Source organism: Scyliorhinus canicula, chromosome 10 (genome assembly GCF_902713615.1).
Source record: "Scyliorhinus canicula chromosome 10, sScyCan1.1, whole genome shotgun sequence".
NCBI lineage: Eukaryota > Metazoa > Chordata > Chondrichthyes > Carcharhiniformes > Scyliorhinidae > Scyliorhinus > Scyliorhinus canicula.
In genome coordinates, this window is record NC_052155.1 from 58,084,572 (window position 1) to 58,104,808 (window position 20,237).

General features: G+C 44.4%; 1 protein-coding gene across 3 annotated transcripts in view; it reads right to left on the reverse strand.

The window, feature by feature from the left end:
• LOC119972396 (epithelial splicing regulatory protein 1-like) overlaps positions 1-20,237 on the reverse strand; it is a 133,833-nt gene that overhangs the window by 34,267 nt on the left and 79,329 nt on the right. For all 3 annotated transcript variants that reach the window (XM_038809009.1, XM_038809008.1, XM_038809007.1), the window contains exon 14: positions 11,036-11,180. In XM_038809009.1, the coding sequence (XP_038664937.1) occupies positions 11,036-11,180 (145 nt within the window). The remainder of the gene's footprint in view (positions 1-11,035; positions 11,181-20,237) is intronic.

Here is a 20,237-nt window from a genome sequence, read left to right on the forward strand (position 1 = left end):
TTCAACATTTAAGGATAGGCAAAAAGGTAAAGGTAAGGTACCTTTCTAGAACAGTATGTTGAGGATCCAACAAGAGAACGTGCAATTCTAGATCTAGTATTGTGGAATGAAAAGAGCTAATAACTAGATTATAAAAGGGCCTTTTGGGTTAAAGTGATCATAATATGATGCAATTTTAAGTTTAAAAGTGATGTAGTTCAATCTAAACAAAGGAAACTATGAAAGTATGAGGGGCAAATTGGGTGATAGATTGGGAAACGACATTCAATGGTATGGGGGACAGGCAATGACAATATTCAATTTAAAGAATGAATACGTTGTTTACAACAAACCCATTAGAAGATAAAAGGAATAGGCTTATAAAGTTACCAACGAAGAAGTATGCCTGAAATTTGGGAACATTTTAGAATTCAAAGGAGAACCAAGAAACTGATAAAGAATGATAAAATGGAATATGAACGTAAACTAGCAAGAAACACAAAAAATAATAATTGTAAATATTTCTACAGATGTATATGAAAGGGATAAGATTAGCAAAGGTAAATTTGGGCACACCACAGGCAGAGGCAGGATAATTTATAATAGGGAAAATGCAGAGAAACTAAACAAAGATTTGTGTCGGTCATCACAGAGAAAGATGTTAAAAAAAAAAAATCACAGGAATACCTGAGAGAGAATCAAGGGACTAATGAGAATGAGGAACTGAAAGAAATCAGTATTAGTAAAATAGCACGAGAGAAATTAATAGTACTGCAAGTTGATAAATGCCCTTGATGCGGTGATGCCCATTCCAGTGTTGAAAAAGGTGACTGTAGAGATAGTGGGTGGGATTTACCGACCTATCCGCCGTGTATTTTCCGGCAGTGAAGGTGGCCCACCAGTAGGATTTACCAATCCCACTGATGTCAACGGGATTTCCTGGTGACTGCATCCCTCGTCGTCAGGAAACCCGTGCTCCGGCGTGGGACTGGAATATCCCACCAGCGTGAACAGCTGTAGATCAGCTAGTGGGTCCAGTGGTCACTGTCCAAAATTCTATAGATTATGGAATGGTTCCTGCAGATTGGAAGGTAGCAACTATAATCCCACTATTTAAGAAAGGAGAAAGAGAGAAAATGGGGAATTATGGACCAGTTAGCCAGACAAGTGAAGGAATTGCTCGAACCTATCATGAAGATGTGATAACAGGGCAATTAGGAAATAATGGTAGGATTGGGCAGAGTCAAACTAATAATGGATTAATGAAAGAGAAATTGTATTAACATAGATACATAGAAGATAGGAGCAGGAGGAGGCCTTTTGGCCCTTCGAGCCTGTTTCGCCATTCATCACGATCATGGCTGATCATCCAACTCAATAGCCCAATCCTGCTTTCTCCCCATTGACTTTGATCCCATTCTCCCCAAGTGCTATATTCAGGCGCCTCTTCAATATATTCAAAGTCTCAGCATCAATTACTTCCTGTGGTAATGAATTCTACAGGCTCACCACTCTTCGTGTGAAGAAGTATCTCCTTATCTCTGTCTGAAATGGTTTACCCTGAATCCTCAGGCTGTGACCCCTGGTTCTGGACACACCCATCATTGGTAACATCTTCCCTGCATCTACTCTGTCTAGTCCTGTTAGAATTTTATAAGTCTCTATGAGATCCCCCCTCATTCTTCTGAACTCCAGTGAGAACAATCCCAACCTAGTCAATCTCTCATGTGACAGTCCCGCCATCCCTGCAATCAGTCTGGTAAACCTTCGCTGCACTCGGTCGAGAGCAAGAACATCCTTCCTCAGAGAAGTAGACCAAAACTGCACACAATACTCCAAGTGTGGCCTCACTTTGACAAGCCCTTTGGGTTTAGAACTAGCAGAATAGATAAGGGGGAAATTAATGGACGTGCTGTATTTGGATTTACAAAAGGCTTTAAATAAGGTCTGAAACAGGAGGTTAGTAAAAAAACATATAGAACATGGGATTGAGTTATAGCACAGAATGAGAATTAGTTAATGGACAAAGAAAAAGAGTAGGAATCAACTGATCATTATCAGATTGGCAGGTTGTAACTAATGGCGCACCACAAGGAGCAATGCTTGGACCCCAGCTATTCACAATCTATATCAATGATTTGGATGTGGGGACCAAATTTTCAAGTTTGCTGAGGAGAAAAAATTAGGTCGGAATGCAAGTGGTTAGCACCGCTGCTCCATGGCACCAAAGACGTGGGTCTGATCCCGGCTCCTGGTCACTGTCCATGTGGAGTTTGCACATTCTCCCTGTATCTGCTATGGGTCTCACCCTCACAAACCAATGATGTGTAGGGCAGGTGGATTGGCTATGCTAAATTACCCCTTAATTTAAAAAAAGGAATGCAAGTTGAGAGAAGGATGTTAAGAGACTTCAAGGAGATTTAAACAGACTAAGTTGAGTGGGAAAGAACAAGCCAGATGGAATATCATGAAGTAAAAAGAGCAAAGTTATCCACTTTGGTAGGAAAAATAAAAATTAAGTATTTCTTAAATGGTGAGAAAATGGGAGTGTTGATGTCCGAAGGGACCTGGGTATCTTGTTCATAAGTTATTGAAAGCTAGCAGACAGGTGCAGCAAGCAATTAGGAAGGCAGATGATATGTTGGCCGTTATTGCAGGAGGATGAGTATAGGAATAAAGAAACGTTGCTGCAATTACATAGAACATTGGTGAAATCGCATATGGAGTATTGAGCACAGTTTTTGTATCCTTTCAAGAAAGGATATACTTGCTATAGAGGGAGTGCATCAAAAGGTTGACCAGACTAATCCCTGGAATGCCATATAGAGAGAGCGGAGACCGGACCAATATTCTTTGAGCTTACAAGAGTGAAAGGTATTCTAAGATAAGCATACTAAATTCTTACAGGGCGCTACAATGTAGATGCAGGTTTCACTGGCTAGGGGGTCCAGAACTAGGGAGCACAGACTCAGAATTAGAGGCAAATCATTTAGTGCTGGGATGAGGAGGAATTTCTTCAGACAGCGGATAGGTGAATCTTTGCAATTCGCTGCCCCAAAAGGCTGTGGTGGCTCAGTCATTGAGCATATTTAAGACAGATATGGATAGATTTCTAGATATAAAGGTATTGAGCGATGGGGATAATGGTGTTGAGATAAAAGATCAGCCATTAACTAGTTGAATGGAAGAGCAGGCCTATTTCTGTTCCTATTTCCTGTGCTCTGCAAGAAAATATTTGGACAAAGCTTCCCAAGTGGGAAGACTCAAATATAATGAATTTAAAAGCAATTGTGAATTTAAAAAAAAATTTAAGTTCAAGATTTTTTGTCTGGCCAAGTGGCTCGGGAGGATTTTGTTCCTCGAAAAATAAACTGCTGGGGGGGGGGGGGGGGGGGGGGGGGGGGGGCAGCACGATGGGGCAGTGGTTAGCAATGCTGCCTCACGGCGCCGAGGACCCAGGTTTGTACCCAGCCCCGGGTCACTGTCCGTTTGGAGTTTGCATATTCTCCTCGTGTCTGTTCGGGTTTCACCCCCACAACCCAAAGATGCGCAGGGTAGGTAGATTGGCCACGCTAAATTGCCCCTTAATTGGAAAAAGAAGGAATTGGACACTTTAAATTTATTTTTCAAAAACGAACTGCCAGCAGAAGAGGCAGTGGTAAATTGCGACCTCCGAAAAAGAACATTGAAAGTTTAAAATCAGGGAAACAAACTAGTAATTCTATATTTAAACAGAATGAGGACAATTTAACCATTTGGTTGACTGAGACTTTCTTTACAAACTGGGCATTCTAAAAACCTGCAAACATGGGCCTGGATTTTACAGCCCTGCCATATGTGCCTCCCACCAGCGGATACGGAGGGTCATTTAAATTGTTTACTTTGGCAGGACCCTCATCTCCCATTGGGCAGGAGGGGCCATAAAATCCTGGCCATGGAAGAGAATGGAGATCAGGAATTAAAACCTGAACAGGGTGGCTCAAAGACTGCGTTTAAAAGGTTAACACCCTGATGACAATGTGTTTGGTTTTAAAGAAGAACAAAAGGGAATTACGGAATCCGGAGCGCAAGCAGCATTATGACAAAGAATTTCTTCTGGGTTTACAATTCACACCTGCCAGTGCCAGAAAGCCTGCGGGCTCATCAGAAATCAGTAATGTTGATGTTAACATAGTTAAGCAAATCAAATCAAATAGACAATTTTCTAACCCAGGACATGGAAACACTGTAAAATTACTCAATGAGAAAGGTGATTTGCTGTCACAAGTGACAGAAAGTAAAGGCACAAGCAGTGAAATGAACCTTGTTCGCAAGAGAGTTGGAATTCTAAGAACTCATACAAACTTGACTTGTTTGGGTGTGACGGGTTAAGCCTTATAATGCTGCCAAGACAGGCTGTTTAAATGGTGAAATGTGATTACAGGGGGAGTGAATATTACCTGTATTGTATCATCATGTGTGCAGTGCTCGAGGTCGGTAGGTGGTTAGCATTGCTGCCTCTCAGCGCTGAGAACCCGGGTTCGATCCAGGCCCCGGGTCACAGTCCTTGTGGAGCTTGCACATTCTCAACGTGTCTGTGTAGGTCTGACCTCCCCAACCCAAAAGATTTGCAGGGTAAGTTGATTGGACATGCCAAATTGCCCCTTAATTGGGGAAAAATTAATAATTGGATACTCAATATTTTTTTTTTAAATGTCTGCGCTGCCTGAAGGCAGATCCTTGGCTCAGTCTTCTCCATGTCTACCTGTTCTGTGCCAGTCTTATCATTTTCCCAATAACGCCCTTCAATTTTCAAGCCACTTAGCAATGATTATCTCTTTCTTTTTTTTAAAAACTGAAATCTTCTCTCTAAAACATCTCTTCCATCTTAAGATGCGCCCTACCCAGTCTCTCAGCCCTTTCCTAATCATGTTCAGGAAATGTCTTTGTTTGCTCGCTCTTCTTAACACTTTAGCATTTGTTACTTTTTTTGTCCAGCTGATCCTTTCCATTCTCCTCCAAACCCACATGTCAATGTTGGCCTCCTCTTTCCATAAGGTCCAACTCTTATATCCAGACAAAATAACACTCTTCAAGCTCTTTTAAACAACGCAAGAAATGACTTGCATTCAGTTTTCCCAGTTAGCAGCTGTCCCTTCTTACTCAATACAGGCTTCCCCATTTCTAACCTTGCTCTTATTTATTTGTTGCACCTTCAAACTGCAGTTATTCTGCTTCCTAAATATTTAAATTCTTGTACCCATTCTAGTTGTTTGAATATATTTTTGGTGATTTTGAGATATGCATGGTCATGATATGCTCTCATGCACAAAATGAGATACAGACAGGCAGTGATGGACACCCAGTACAGCCAATCAAAACACAGGACAGCGCACAACCAATCAGCAGGCAGAACATTAGAAGGTGGTCTCCCACTATAAAACACACGAGGCATCAACACTCTGCCTCTTTCCACTGGTGACAACTGTAGTGACAATCAGGGTGTATATATCAGTTAGCATCATGGCTCAGAGCTAGTCTGGTCTAGTTAGATATAGTAAGCATGCTTAGATTAGTAGAGTGTCAAACCCACAGCGAACTGTGTGCACTGCTTAACAAGTACAATAAAGCGTATTTAACTAACATGAAAGTTTGGAGTCTACTTTCAAGTACAACTGCATCCAGTTGCAGTCCGTGTTACCCCACGGTGATTAACACAACATGCATCACTTTGGTTTTACTGATATTCACTTTCATTCCATAGTTCATGTCTGCTGTTTCCAGTCTATCCACTAGTTCTTGTAATCTTCCTTTTGTGCTCACTTTGCCATCTGTAAATCTAACTAATGCTATTCTTCATCTCCCAAGGTTAACGCCATCTGGGTCTTCAAACACTTCTTTAATCATTGCTTCTGCATAGATATTGATGACAACTATTGATAAACACCACCTTTCTCAAACGCCTCTTCCAATTTCTATAATTGGAAGTGGAGTTGAGTACTGCATGCAATTATTGTTCACCATGTTATACATTGATTGTACTGTCGAAAAAATATTACTATGGTACTTTTTCTTTTTATTTTTCAGGGGAGCAGAGTTATGAATACAAAGTTAAGGTAAAATGGAGTAATGAAAAGGTATATGTGACCTGCTTTTAGTTTTGCCCAATGATAAGCTTGTTTTACCTGGTTACCATGGCAACAAGGAACCCCAGATAAGTGTTTTTGAAATCCACATGCTAGTTTTAACACCAGTAGTTTGGCTTTACCCTGGGTACACCTACGGATCTCAGGCAGCCTCTGGACAAAGCATGAGCAAGAGGGCTCTGAAGAATGAGACAAGGACAGCAGCTGCTACGGTTAACAGAGGGGAAACAGGCTGTTTCTCTGTCGGCTACCAGACAGGCAAACCTATAGACATTTAAGGATACTGGAAGATTCATCATTGAGTGGCTGGGGAAGGAATTTCTGGAGCCTGACAGGATTTTCTAGATTTCTCAGAAGACTTTTGACAGTCACTGGCTATATTGACTCAGTGAAGGAAAGAGAAGTGAGCTTTCTGGAAGCTGGGAGTAACATTGGTTCTTGTAAAGACCGTAATTCTGCAGAGTGCATGTGTATTAGTTGCCTAATAAGTAATGTTTGGTCGATGGTAATTTTAGTTTGTATCAGTAAACTTTGTAAACTCAAAATCCTGCCATGTGATTCCTTCCAAGTCGATCAGTGGGAGTTCAAATCTCTTAAAAGTTATCAGTCTCTACGATATTTTCAACTATGCATGAACTGGTTTCATCTTCATAATAGCACGCTGATACCAGATTAACACTGCAATATAGCAACAAATTATGCATCACTGACACTGCTCCCAATTCACACAAGCAACACTTTGTAAAAAGGGATATCTTCCAGAAGACGTAGATCAGTATAATGATTTGAAAAATCACAGTAGTGGTGTTGCCAGTTTTGCCTGTCGCACAGGTCAGAACAGTTTGCATTGTACCATCCTTTCCTGAAACCCTTAAATAGACTTCACAGAGCCATTCGTACAACAAAAAGTAAACAAAGTCAGGACTAAGTTGACTCAATTATGTTGCTACAATATTATAACTAAAATAGTTGTATAAAATGGAGAGTCATAAAAGAATACAAATATTTTTACATTCTGATCAACCAACCCAATGCAGAGGCAATATGGCCGATCCTGCTCTCTTTTTTATTCTTACACGGGATGCGAGAGCTGCTGACAAGATCAGTATGTGTTTCCCATCCCTAATTGCCTTTGAACAGAGTGGTTTCCGAGGACATTTCAAAGTGGTTAGGAGTCAGCCACATTGCCGTGGGTCTGGAGTCACATGTCGGTAAGGATAGGCCCAGGTAAGAATATTAGCAAACCAGATGAGTTTTTAGAACAATCAATGCTCGTTTCATGGTCACCATTACAGAGCCTAGTTTTCTATTTCAGGTTTTATTAGTTCAGTTTAAATTCCACTATTGGCCTTGATGGGATTTGAACCCAGGTCCAGGGAGCATTAGCTTGGGCCTCTGGATTTGTAGTCCAGTGACATACCACTGTACCACTTGTTTCCCTAAAAGGAGTATGTTACAAGTCTTCTCAGGTATGTAACGGGGTGCTATAATTGAAGTGTTTCAAAATACTTTATCCTACTTAAAGATGGTGGGTACAATGGCAGAATCAGTGACACAAACAGTGAGCATGTGCACTGTGTGGGATGGCATTGTATATTACATATCAGAAAGGATCTGGGTTCAATCCTTAGCTTGAACTAGGTCAGTTGATCTATTTGGGGAAATAGGAATATGATAATTGGTCTCAAAAATGCTCAAACTAGGGAACAATCAGGTGTTCCTGCTTCCTGTTACTTTCCAGTGACTCTTGTTGGAAATATGTGTTTGAATAATACATTTTGGCAATTGATATTATTAGACCCAATTGCAAGTTTAGCTCAGTTGGCTGGACAGCTGGTTTGCGATGCAGAGGGAGGCCAGCAGTGTGGGTTCAATTTCCATACAGGCTGAGGTTATTCTCAACCCTGCCCCTCGCCTGAGGTGTGGTGATCCTCAGGTTAAATCACCACCAGTTAAATCACCAATTCTCCCCCTGAAAGGGGAAAGCAGTCCATGGTCATCTGAGAGTATGATAATTTTTTTTTTTAAACAAACAATTTTAATGAGGTATTTTTGGCATAACAAACAACCACAGGACAAAACAAAAAGTACAAAGAACAATAGTCATGAAGCAACCACCGATGTCCGTCCCTCCAAGGCCCGCCTATCTAACCCTCTACTCTATGCTACCCTAACCCCCGTCACCACCGCCCCAGCCCCCCACACCCCCCTCCCTGCTGACGATTAATTCTCTGCAAAAAAGTCAATGAATGGTTGCCACCTTCGGGCGAACCCTGACACCGACCTTCTTGAGACGAACCTGATCTTTTCCAGGCCGAGAAAGCTCGCCATGTCGGTTAACCAGGCCTCCGATTTCGGAGGCCTAGACTCCCTCCAAGCCAGTAATATCAGTCGCCAGGCTACCAAGGAGGCAAAGTCCAGAATAGACGCCTCTTTCTCCTCCTGGACACCCGGGTCTTCCAACACCCCAAAGATTGCTACCCCGAACTAATTTCCACCCTGGTCTTCAATACTCTGGACATGACATCCGCAAACCTCTGCCAGTAACCCCAAGTTTTGGGCATGCCCAGAACATGTGGACATGGTTCGCTGGTCCACCCGCACATCTGACACACTTATCTCCCACCCCAAAAATTCTGCTCATCCGGGCCACTGTCATGTGCGCCCGGTGTACTACCTTAAATTGGGTCAAGCTGAGCCTTGCGCATGTAGCGGTCGTGTTGACCCTGCTCAGCGCCTCCGCCCATAGGCCGTCTTCCATCTCACCCCCAGTTCCTCCTCCCACTTACGTTTCAGCTCCTCTATAGATGTCTCCTCCACCCCCATTAATTCTTTGTAGATGTCCGAGATGCTCCCCTCCCCCACCCATCCCCTAGACACTACCCTGTCCTGAATCCCTCTTAGTGGCAAGAGTGGGAAGGATGATACCTGCGTGTGCAGAAAGTCCCGCACCTGCAGATATCTGAAGTCATTCCCTGGTGCCAGCCCAAACTTCTTCCCCAGCGCCCTCAAGCTAGGGAAGCCCTCTTCCAGAAACAGGTCCCCCATCTTCTCAATTCCCGCCCTTTGCCATACCCGAAATCCCCCATTTAGCTCCCCGGAGTAAACCGCTGGTTGTCACATATTGGGGACCAAACCGATGCACCCACTGCACCAATGTACCTTCTCCACTGACTCCAGATCCTCAGGGTCGCCACCACCACGGGACTGGTAGAATATCTCGACAGCGGGAACGGCAACGGTGCCGTTACCTCAGGGGCGCCGCCACCACCACAGGACTGGTAGACTATGATAACTTTACTTACTTTAGTTAATGCTCACCATTTAGATAAGCACATGAAAGAATGGCGATTTAGACTAGTAGCAATAATTGATAATCGTATGGCTACTTCAAAGAAATTGTGGGTCAAGGAGGCAGTATTTGGTTCTTACCCTATGCGTACATTTCCCATTTTAGTTAGACTGAGGGGTTAGGTGGGGTTACTGAGATGGGCTAGAGCTAGAGGTGTGGGTTTAGGTAGGGTGCCCTTTCCAAAGGGCCAGTGGAGACTTAATGGGCCGAATGGCCTCCTTCTGCACTGTAAATTCTATAATTCTATGATCCACCCTTTCTTTTATAAAAAGAGACAAACAAAAGCCTGAAAGTCGTGTTGTTGTAAATCTTCAGTTGGCTAGTGCTCCAGTTGCATTATGCTCTGTAAACATGAAATGATATGACTTTGATGGAAAATATTAATTTCACTACTATCTTTCTGTAAACAGGCTAAAAGGGTTAGTATTACAACTATTATTGTTGACTGAAGTTCACACATGCTAATGTAACATATACCACAGGTCATTAGAAATAAGTGAATATGAACATCATTGAAGGTAATCTCTGATTATCCTTTGTATATCCACTGATGCCGTAATTATGGTTCTTGTTCTGTTCCAATTCAAATGGATATTGTATTTCCAAAAAATGTTTTGCAAAAAAAATCAAATAAATAGCATTTATAAAGCGGGCAAATTCAGAGTGTATTCAGAACACATTTCTATTCAGTCACCAATCTACATTCAAGTTATGTCAAGTTCTTCAATGAATTTAAAGAAATCACAAATGGGGAAATATATTCTTACTGTAGTCTAGCTACAGTACAGCTCATTTTTGGTTACCGGTTTTATATTAGCAAGTTTCAGAATACTTGGCATATGAAAGAATGCTGAAAAAAAACCTGACTGCAAACCGTTGCAACTAAAAATATAATTAGCAACTAGAGTCCAAAATTTGTTGGCAGATTAACACAAAAAGGTTTTTATTACAATCTAATCGGAGTTTGAAAATCGGCAGACAGAGCTCCTGAGCCTGGATTGAGAATGTCAGCAGACGACTCAATTGTGCAGTAATCACAGTCAGGCTAAATTGAAAAGATCCCTGGATTATGATCCTTGCATAGGTGCAAGGGCCCACTTTGGATGGCTTAGTCCATACTTTAGTCAGCTGAGATCAGGGTCGGAATTCTCTGGCTGTTCGCTGGCATCAGGATTCTCGGCAGCTGCCGACATCGCACGCTCTCCTGATTGGTTTCCCGGTGGCATGGGGTGGTTCCAATGGGAATTCAGATTGACAGTGGTGGCAGCAAAGAATCCCGCCACCAATGAACAGTGAGTCGACTCCTGATGCCGAGAATCATGTGACTGGGAGGCTGGAGAATCCAGTCCCAGTGAATTCAAGACAAAAGATTGAACATGCAACATACCTGCAAATCAACAATATTTTCTCAGCACAATTTATATATAAACAGCTAAATTGGAATTATGGATCCAATTATGATGGCAATTCTGGGTGTTCTGCAAATGTTTTTTTTGCAGAAGATATTAAAATTTATCGTCGAGTAACTGGTCGCGCGTTCCACAATCTGATTTAAATAGCTTTTCAGTAAGCTGCTGACCTGATAGCCATTGAAGAAATTAAGGATTTCCTTGACTCCTGTGTTGTAAGCTAGTCCTTGCATCCTGACGATAGTACCAGGCTGGGTTGGAACAGTGGCAGTGGGTGTTTGGAAATAACCAATGCTGGCCGGGGATCCAGAAGGGCTAGAATCAAAGAAACCACAATTTAAAAAAAAATGTCTCATGAGAGTGTCTGAAGCATCTATTTTTATACCAAATGTGAACTATTGAACTGTATCTCAGGCAAGTCAACATCTCGATGTTGGGTTAACATTTCAGGTATAACGTTTCGATAGGCAATAAGTTTATTTTTTCTATGTTTCCCCTTTTGAAGTTTATGTCAGTTCTCTTTAAAGTTTACATCTAAAATGCTAAGTTTCATATCCTTCTCAGGTTCTGCATTGTCCAGCATTTTCTACTTTTATTTCAAGCTCATGGCATTTGTGGCCTGCCTTTTACTTCACAATGTTGGTGGATGATTACTTTTATAAATGTCAAGAGCATTTCCTGCTGCGTCAGGAAAAGTTAACGACACATGATGATAACCGGAAAGGTATAAACTGCAGAGAATTCACCCGGTGCATCCAGCAACTCTACTAAACATCTGAGAGACAGCTTTTTCAAGAATCAATAGCTTAAACACTTGAAAGTGTAAGAAACTGCTCTCTGGCCGGGATTCTCCATCCTCACCCCTGCGATCAGGAATCCCGATCGAGCGGAGAATGTGGTGTCACCGAAAAATGGATTTAGTGCCAGACTCTGCAGTCCCGCCACCGGCCAGAGCACACTACCCACTCCGTGCCGGTGGGAAAATGCAAATGAATGGTTAGCAGGATTCTCCATGCCCCTGCTCCAACCCCCACAGCAAGAAAGCCATCAGGTGTTCTTTGGGGCGAGACTGGCCAAGCACAGCCCTGGCATGGTGGAGCCAGAGAGAGGTCAAGGGGGTAAGGCAATTGATAATATGCCTATTTGATACTGCCATGCTGCAAAGAGGGTATCTCCCAAGGCTCCTGGGATTAGGCGTGTGCGAGCGCTGGACCCTGGAACCACCGCCACCACCCCCCTTCCTCTGGGATCAGGGTCCCGTGTCTGGTTCGCATCTTCCAGCCCTGGACAACCTAAAGATTATCCTCGACATGGCGATCCTGGGCAGCCCTCTGTTAAAAGTATCCTCCTGGTCTGATTTTAACACTGAAGTGGCCGCCTCAGTCTGAACTGCTCTGCCTAACAGCTCAAGAGCAGTCCAGGCTGTCCAGTGAAGAATCAAGTCAGAAACACTTTTGCATTATTAACATCTGCTCCCCAAGCCAAATGCTTTTAAAACTGCAGCTGCTGGGCCCAATCGCTGGGCTTTGTCGCATCCGACTCAGAATGCGACATGGCTGTTTAAGGCACCTTGTGAGATATAACGAGATCTTGCAAGGCGTTGTGATCTGGTGCCTACCCTCGCTGGGCGAGATCCATATTAACATATTTAAGTGAGCAGTTAGCCTTATTTAAATATACATCTACACCAGAGTCTTCCGAGGCCCGGGATCGAACGCCTATGCCTGGGAGATCTCACCGTGGCTCTGTTTAGCATTGGTCCACACAAACATGGACCAAACACCTGGAGGGTTTCCCAGGCCATTGGTGGCCACCAGGCTTTCAGGCTACGGGTAGGGTGGTATACTGGCACTTCAACTGCTACTGGAACGCCTTGGCACTGGCAGCCTGGCAGAGCCTGGGTGGCAAGTTGCCAGTGCCATGGATCATCCCCGGGGGTGCCCTGTCCTTATGAAGTGAGGCGAGGAGAGCTCAGGGATCCCCTAAGAAATACGTTGGGACACTGGGGGGAGTCCGGAGGCCATGGTGGGAGGTTGAGAGAATGGATGGCATTTAAAAGTGGTGCCCCAACCTCCAGTTGTGGCCATGGAGTGAGCGGTCGCACATTTGGTGGCGCCTGCTCAAGGCGGATTATTTCAGTCTTTTCCCTTGCCAGAAGGGCAGAGTATCTGAGTGCAGAGGTGCAGGAGTGCCTGTGGGTTTGCTCCTATAATATGGCTGGTGGATGGATCCATGGACTTGGAGTGGGGCAAGAAGACAAGAGCTGTTGGAACAGGAGAGTCTTCGTGATGCTCCAGAGGATAAGATGGCAGAGGGCAAGGGAGCTGCACTTCCCACCCTGTGGTCAATGGAGCATCGAACAGAGTTCCTAAATGGAAAGTTCTGTCAGCTGAGGGAGGAGGGCCTGGAAGACCTGAGCAAGGAGGTGGAACCGATTAACCTGGTGATAGAGAGAGTAGAGCAAAGGCTGGAGTCCCAGGGCCAGGCGATCCAGAAAGTGGAGGCGGTGGGGAAGCACGAGGAGCAGCTCACCTCGTTGGTGGCTGAGGTGGGGGTGATGCGGGAAACCCAAAAGAGGCTGAAGGAGAAGGTGGAGGATTTGGAGAATCACTCCAGAAGACAAAATCTGAGGATCGTGGGGATGCCCGAAGACGTGGAGGCACGAACGTGGCCAAATATTGGAGAAGCTGATGGAGGAGGGGGCCTTTGACCGAGGCTCCTGGCGGTCGACCGAGTTCACAGGCCGCTGATGAGGAGCCTGCAGGCGGGCCAGCCGCCAAGAGTGATGGCGGTGCGGTTGCACCACTTTCTGGATAAGGAGAAGATTCACCGATGGGCAAGGCAGACTAGGAAATGCACGTGGGAAACGAACAAGCTGCGGGTATACCAGGACCTGGTGAAGAACAGAGCCAGGTTTAACCGGGTCAAGGCTGCCCTCTTTAAAAAGGGGGTGAAGTTCGGAGTACTGTACCCAGCCCGTCTCTGATGACTTTCCAGAAGTGAGAGTACGATTTTGGCATGCCAGAAGAGGCGATGGAGCTCATGAGGGACAAGGGACTTGGAGGAGAGAGTGAGGACATTGAACTTGAGGAGTTTGTGCGCGTGTTTGTTTCTCTGAAAAAACGTTTCTTTTTAAAGAATTTTTGATGGCGGCTTTTCTGGAAGGCAGGTTTTTTCATGGGGAAACAGAGCGCTGAGTGTACCTTTTGTTTTCCTTTCAGGGGGCATGGGAGTTGGTGTGACAGGAAAATTGGAGGCCTTGGGTGGGGGCCACCACGCTAGCTGGATGAGATAGCTAACGGAAATTAAGTGGGGAGTTGTCGGGAGGGGGAAAAATGGGGCTGATGTTTTGTTTTAAGGGGGAGGGTTACTGACAAGAGTGTGGTGCAGTTGGAGAAGGATCGATGACGGTGGATATCAGAGGGTGGGCCTGGAGGGTGGCATGACACGGGCCGGGGAGCAACCTAAAAAAGGGGTACGGCTGATTGTCAGGAGACGGGGGCAGGGAGCACTCCAACCAGGCTGGTTACGTGGAATGCGAGGGGGTTGAATGGGCCGGTCAAATGGTCACGTGTGTTAGGACGCCGAGGGACTGGAGAAGGGTTGAGCGAATCATTGTGCCACCGCACTGTCCTGAACTATTCATTCCTTACCCTAATTACCCACTGTCAGTAGAGATGCAATGGCAGGTATTTAAGGAGACATTTCCTAACATTCCAGTGAAAAAGACAGACAGACTCTGGGGAAGGATGCACCATAAAGGTGGTATTAAATTGAAAGAAAAAGGGTTCAATCATTTGGAGAATAGTAACAGGTAAGAAGATTGGACAGAATATAACAACAACGAATGACAAGAAATTATACAAAAATTAGAGTATGAGAGAAAACGGTTCAGTGTCAAATTCAGCCATCTGTCACTGAGTAAATGCAAAGCTCCCCCCCCCCCCTCCCCAAATTACTGCTGGTTGCTGTTGGGTGATGTCTGTTGGGTGGTGTTAAGAATTTGAACGTTATGCATTGGAATTTATTCAAGGCAAGATATCACAGTGGAAATGAGGAGGTTTAATGATCATAGAAGGAATCAGCTTATTCCTTTGTAATTTTGATCATGCTAAAGAGTTGAGGGGTAAACTTCTTGGCAAGTAGAGAGAGCAGATAGTGAGTGAAGAGAGCAAATGCATCAAAGTTTAACTTAATCCACTATTCATCGGATGTCCACAAAAAGACTTCTAGTGGAAACGATCATTGAGTGAAAAATCTCATATTAGCTCTGAAGAAGTGAAACTCGAAATGTGAACTCTATTTCTCTCTCTTGAAAGATGCTGACAGTTTTCCAACATTTTCTGTTTTTATTTTATATTATATAGTGCAAACCTTACTCATTTTCCTTCTCTATTTTGGCTTAAATTTTCCAAAGTATTTTGTTAGGTTTCAAACTGTGTCAATTGATTGTACGAGAAAATATTGGCCAGAAACAACGAATTGTGCTAAATTATTATAAATCACGAGTTTGTCCTCAGCTGCAATTTTATATTCCATTCCACACTTAGGAAGGATGTCAAGGCCTTGGAGATACATTAGAATGGAGCCAGAGATTAGGGACTTCAGTTATATGGAGTGACTGGAGAAGCTATAAGTTTGCACCTTCTGGTAGGCAAGGTTAATAGAAGAATTGATATAGGTACTCAAAATAATTCCTGTAAGTAAATTAGGAGAAACTGTTTCTTGTGGATGAAGGGTCAGTAGCCAGAGGGCATAACTTCAAGATAACTGAAAGAAGACAACTTAAAAAAAAAGACAGCAATCTGTGATCTGGGAAATACCACCTGAAGCAATGATAAAAACAAACATGGAACAAAGAATATTACAGCGCAGTACAGGCCCTTCGGCCCTCGATGTTGCGCCGACCTGTGAAACCACTCTAAAGCCCATTTACACTATTCCCTTATCATCCATATGTTTATCCAATGACCATTTAAATGCCCTTAATGTTGGAGAGTCCACTACAGTTGCAGGCAGGGCATTCCACGCCCTTACTACTCTCTGAGTAAAGAACCTACCTCTGACATCTGTCCTATATCTATCTCCCCTCAAATTGAAGCTATGCCCCCTCGTGCTAGACATCACCATCCGAGGAAAAAGGCTCTCACTGTCCACCCTATCTAATCCTCTGATTATCTTGTATGCCTCAATTAAGTCACCTCTTAACCTTCTTCTCTCTAACAAAAACAGCTTCAAGTCCCTCAGCCTTTCCTCATAAGATGTTCCCTCCATACCAGGCAACATCCTGGTAAATCTCCTCTGCACCCGTTCCAAAGCTTCCACATCCTTCCTATAATGCGGCGACCAGAACTGCACGCAATACTCCAAATGCGGCCGCACCAGAGTTCTGTACAGCTGCAACATGACCTCATGGCTCCGAAACCCAATCCCTCTGCCAATACGCATTCTTAATAACCCTCTCAACCTGGGTGGCAACTTTCAGGGATCTATGTACATGGACACCAAGATTTTTATGCTCATCCACACTACCAAGAATCTTACCATTAGCCCAGTACTTTGTCTTCCTGTTACTCCTTCCAAATTCAATAGAAATAACCAAAAGTAAATTTGTAAGAATTAAGGGAAAGAAATAAAGGGCTGTAGAGAAAGAGCAGGACTTCTGGTGACAGGGATGCGCTGAGTGGACACAGGAAAGGTGGCTCTTCTTCTAGAGGTTTGAATTTGCCACTTTTAGCCCAAAAATAGGCTATACTTTGAGAGAAAAAGAAACACCCTGCTTCAAGATTACCGCAGTTACTGAAAAAATGCAGGATCAGTAAGAGCCTGGAACGAAAGGACGGGGAGACGATGAGCATGAAGGTTGGACAGTGCTGGCTGTACCCGAACAAGCCGAGTCGCCAAGACACATACCGGACTACCCCCCCAATAAGTGAGTGAATGGACCTCCTCAAGCAGGAGCTCCTAAAGCACAGAGATGCCATCAGATTTGAGATGATGGCAATGGCGAAAGCAGCAGTTGCGGACGCCCTAACCTCCAGCAAGGTGGCGCTGGAAAAGTGGAGCAATGACTGGAGGCTCAGGAGGCAACCATCAGGGAGCTGGAGGTCACTCTGGGCTGACGGCCAAAACAGGGGCATAGCCCCAGGCCATCTTCGCGAAGCTGCATCAGTACCAAGACAGGGAGAAGATCCTGAACTGGGCAAGGTACACGGTCCTGAACGTGGGAGGGACAGTTGATCCAGGACCCCACGACATTGGGGCAGACCTGGCCAAGGGCTGAATGCAACACAGCCCTAAACAAGAGCAAGGTGCAGATTGGGATGCTGTACCTGGCCAAGCTCTGGGTAACCTTCCAGGAGAAGAAGCATTACTTCACCAGGCTGACTGATGCGGATGAATCCGTGCACAGGCAGGGCTGGCAAGGCAGCAGCAACAGCGCTGAACATGAACTTTTAAAAAAGGAAAATCGCGCTGGATAGAACTGCCTCTCTTTCGATCGGAGTCCTAGAAAGAAGGGGGTGAAACCGGTGAAGTGCAGAAATGGGTAGGGTAAAGGAGGTGGGGTGGGGGGGGTTGGAAGGACCACACCAGGTAGGGGGAAGGTAAACATCGCTCCTGGGAGGGTGGGACACCACACTAGAGGGCAAGCTAGCGCAGGGAAGTACGGGAGATAATAAAAATAAATCTCCATTATTGTCACAAATAGGCTGACATTAACACTGCAATGGAGTTACTGTGAAAATCCCGTAATCGCCACATTCTGGCACCTGTTTGGGTACACAGAGGGAGAATTCAGAACGTCCAAATCACCCAACAGCATGCCTTTCAGGACTTGTGGGAAGAAACCAGAGCACCCGGAGATCAGATGACTGAGCAATGGTTCAGAGGTTTAAGATTATCTGAACCATTGCTCAGCTATCTGACCTTGTAAGCATGAACCAAGAAGTAGTTCACAATTGTATGACGGGTCAAAACATTCTTGACATTACGATAAAGTTAACATGGCTAGTTTATTGGTTGCAGTTTAGCCATTAACTTGCTCTATTTTTATAAATATTTTTATTGCTTTTCCATGCTCATGAATTTTAAGATTGCAACTCCAGATAATTGTGACCATTAATTAGTTTAGCCAGAGGCTGATTCAATTAACTGGTTGTTTTCTTCATTGGAATTGCATCATGGTGTGCTAATTTAATAGGTGTGTCCCAGTAAATTATTTGTATAATAGAGAGTTTTAGGCTTAACAGTAGCATCCCCACCGATGAGTCAGAAGATGCAGGGTAGAGTTGAACATTGCCAGAAGTAAAGACTGAGGTTCACACCCTGAAGTCCACACAAACAAAGATACAGATGTTAAGAACAGAGTATATAGGAGCAGGAATAGGCCAAATAAACAGGAAATTAATAGAACAAAGAACAAATAAAATTACAGCACAGGAACAGGCCCTTCGGCCCTCCCAGCCTGCACCGATCCAGATCCTTTATCTAAACCTGTCTCCTATTTTCCAAGGATCTACTTCCCTCTGTTCCCCGCCCGTTCATATATCTGTCTAGATGAATCTTAAATGATGCTATCGTGCCCGCCTCTACCACCTCCGCTGGTAAAGCGTTCCAGGCACCCACCACCCTCTGCGTAAAAGACTTTCCATGCACATCTCCCTTAAACTTTCCCCCTCTCACCTTGAAATCGTGACCCCTTGTAACTGACATCCCCACTCTTGGGAAAAGCTTGTTGCTATCCACCCTGTCCATACCCCTCATAATTTTGTAGACCTCAGTCAGGTCCCTGTTCAACCTCCGTCTTTCCAACGAAAACAATCCTAATCTACTCAGCCTTTCTTCATGGCTAGCACCCTCCATACCAGGCAACATCCTGGTGAACCTTCTCTGCACCCTCTCTAAAGCATCCACATCCTTCTGGTAATGTGGCGACCAGAACTGCACGCAGTATTCCAAATGTGGCCTGACCAAAGTCCTATACAACTGTAACGTGACCTGCCGACTCTTGTACTCAATACCCCATCCGATGAAGGCAAGCATGCCGTATGCCTTCTTGACCACTCTATCGACCTGCGTTGCCACCTTCAGGGTACAATGGACCTGAACTCCCAGATCTCTCTGTACATCAATTTTCCCCAGGACTCTTCCATTGACCATATAGTCCGCTCTTGCGTTAGATCTTCCAAAATGCATCACCTCGCATTTGCCTGGATTGAACTCCATCTGCCATTTCTCTGCCCAACTCTCCAATCTATCTATATTTTGCTGTATTCTCTGACAGTCCTCCTCGCTATCTGCAACTCCACCAATCTGCAAACTTGCTAATCAGACCACCTATACATTCCTCCAGGTCATTTATGTATATCACAAACAACAGTGGTCCGAGCACAGATCCCTGTGGAACACCACTAGTCACACGTCTCCATTTTGAGACACTCCCTTCCACCACTACTCGATGTCTCCTGTTGCCCAGCCAGTTCTTTATCCATCTAGCTAGTACACCCTGACCCCATACGACTTCACTTTTTCCATCAACCTGCCATGGGAAACCTTATCAAACACCTTACTAAAGTCCATGTATATGACATCTACAGCCCTTCCCTCATCAATTAACTTTGTCACTTCCTCAAAGAATTCTATTAGATTTGTAAGACATGACCTTCCCTGCACAAAACCATGCTGCCTATCACTGATCAGACTATTTTCTTCCAAATGTGAATAGATCCTACCCTCAGTATCTTCTCCAACAGTTTGCCTACCACTGACGTCAAGCTCACAGGTCTATAATTCCCTGGATTATCCCTGCTACCCTTCTTAAACAAAGGGACAACATTAGCAATTCTCCAGTCCTCCGGGACCTCACCCGTGCTCAAGGATGCTGCAAAGATACCTGTTAAGGCCCCAGCTATTTCGACCCTCGCTTCCCTCAGTAACCTGGGATAGATCCCATCCGGTCCTGGGGACTTGTCCACCTTAATGTCTTTTAGAATACCCTAAACTTCCCCCTTCCGTATGACAACTCGGCGTAGAGAATTTAAACATCCATCCCTCGCCTCCACATCCGTCCTGTCCCTCTCCTTGGTGAATACCGATGCAAAGTATTCATTAAGAATCTCACCCATTTCCTCGGACTCCACGCATAAATTCCCTTTTTTGTCTTTGAGTGGGCCAATCCTTTCTCTAGTTACCCTCTTGCTCCTTATATACGAATAAAAGGCTTTGGGATTTTCCTTAACCCTGTTAGCGAAAGATATTTCATGACCCCTTTTAGCCCTCTTTATTGCGCGTTTGAGATTCGTCCTACTTTCCCGACATTCCTCCAAAGCTTCATCAGTTTTGAGTTGCCTCGATCTTATGTCTGCTTCCTTT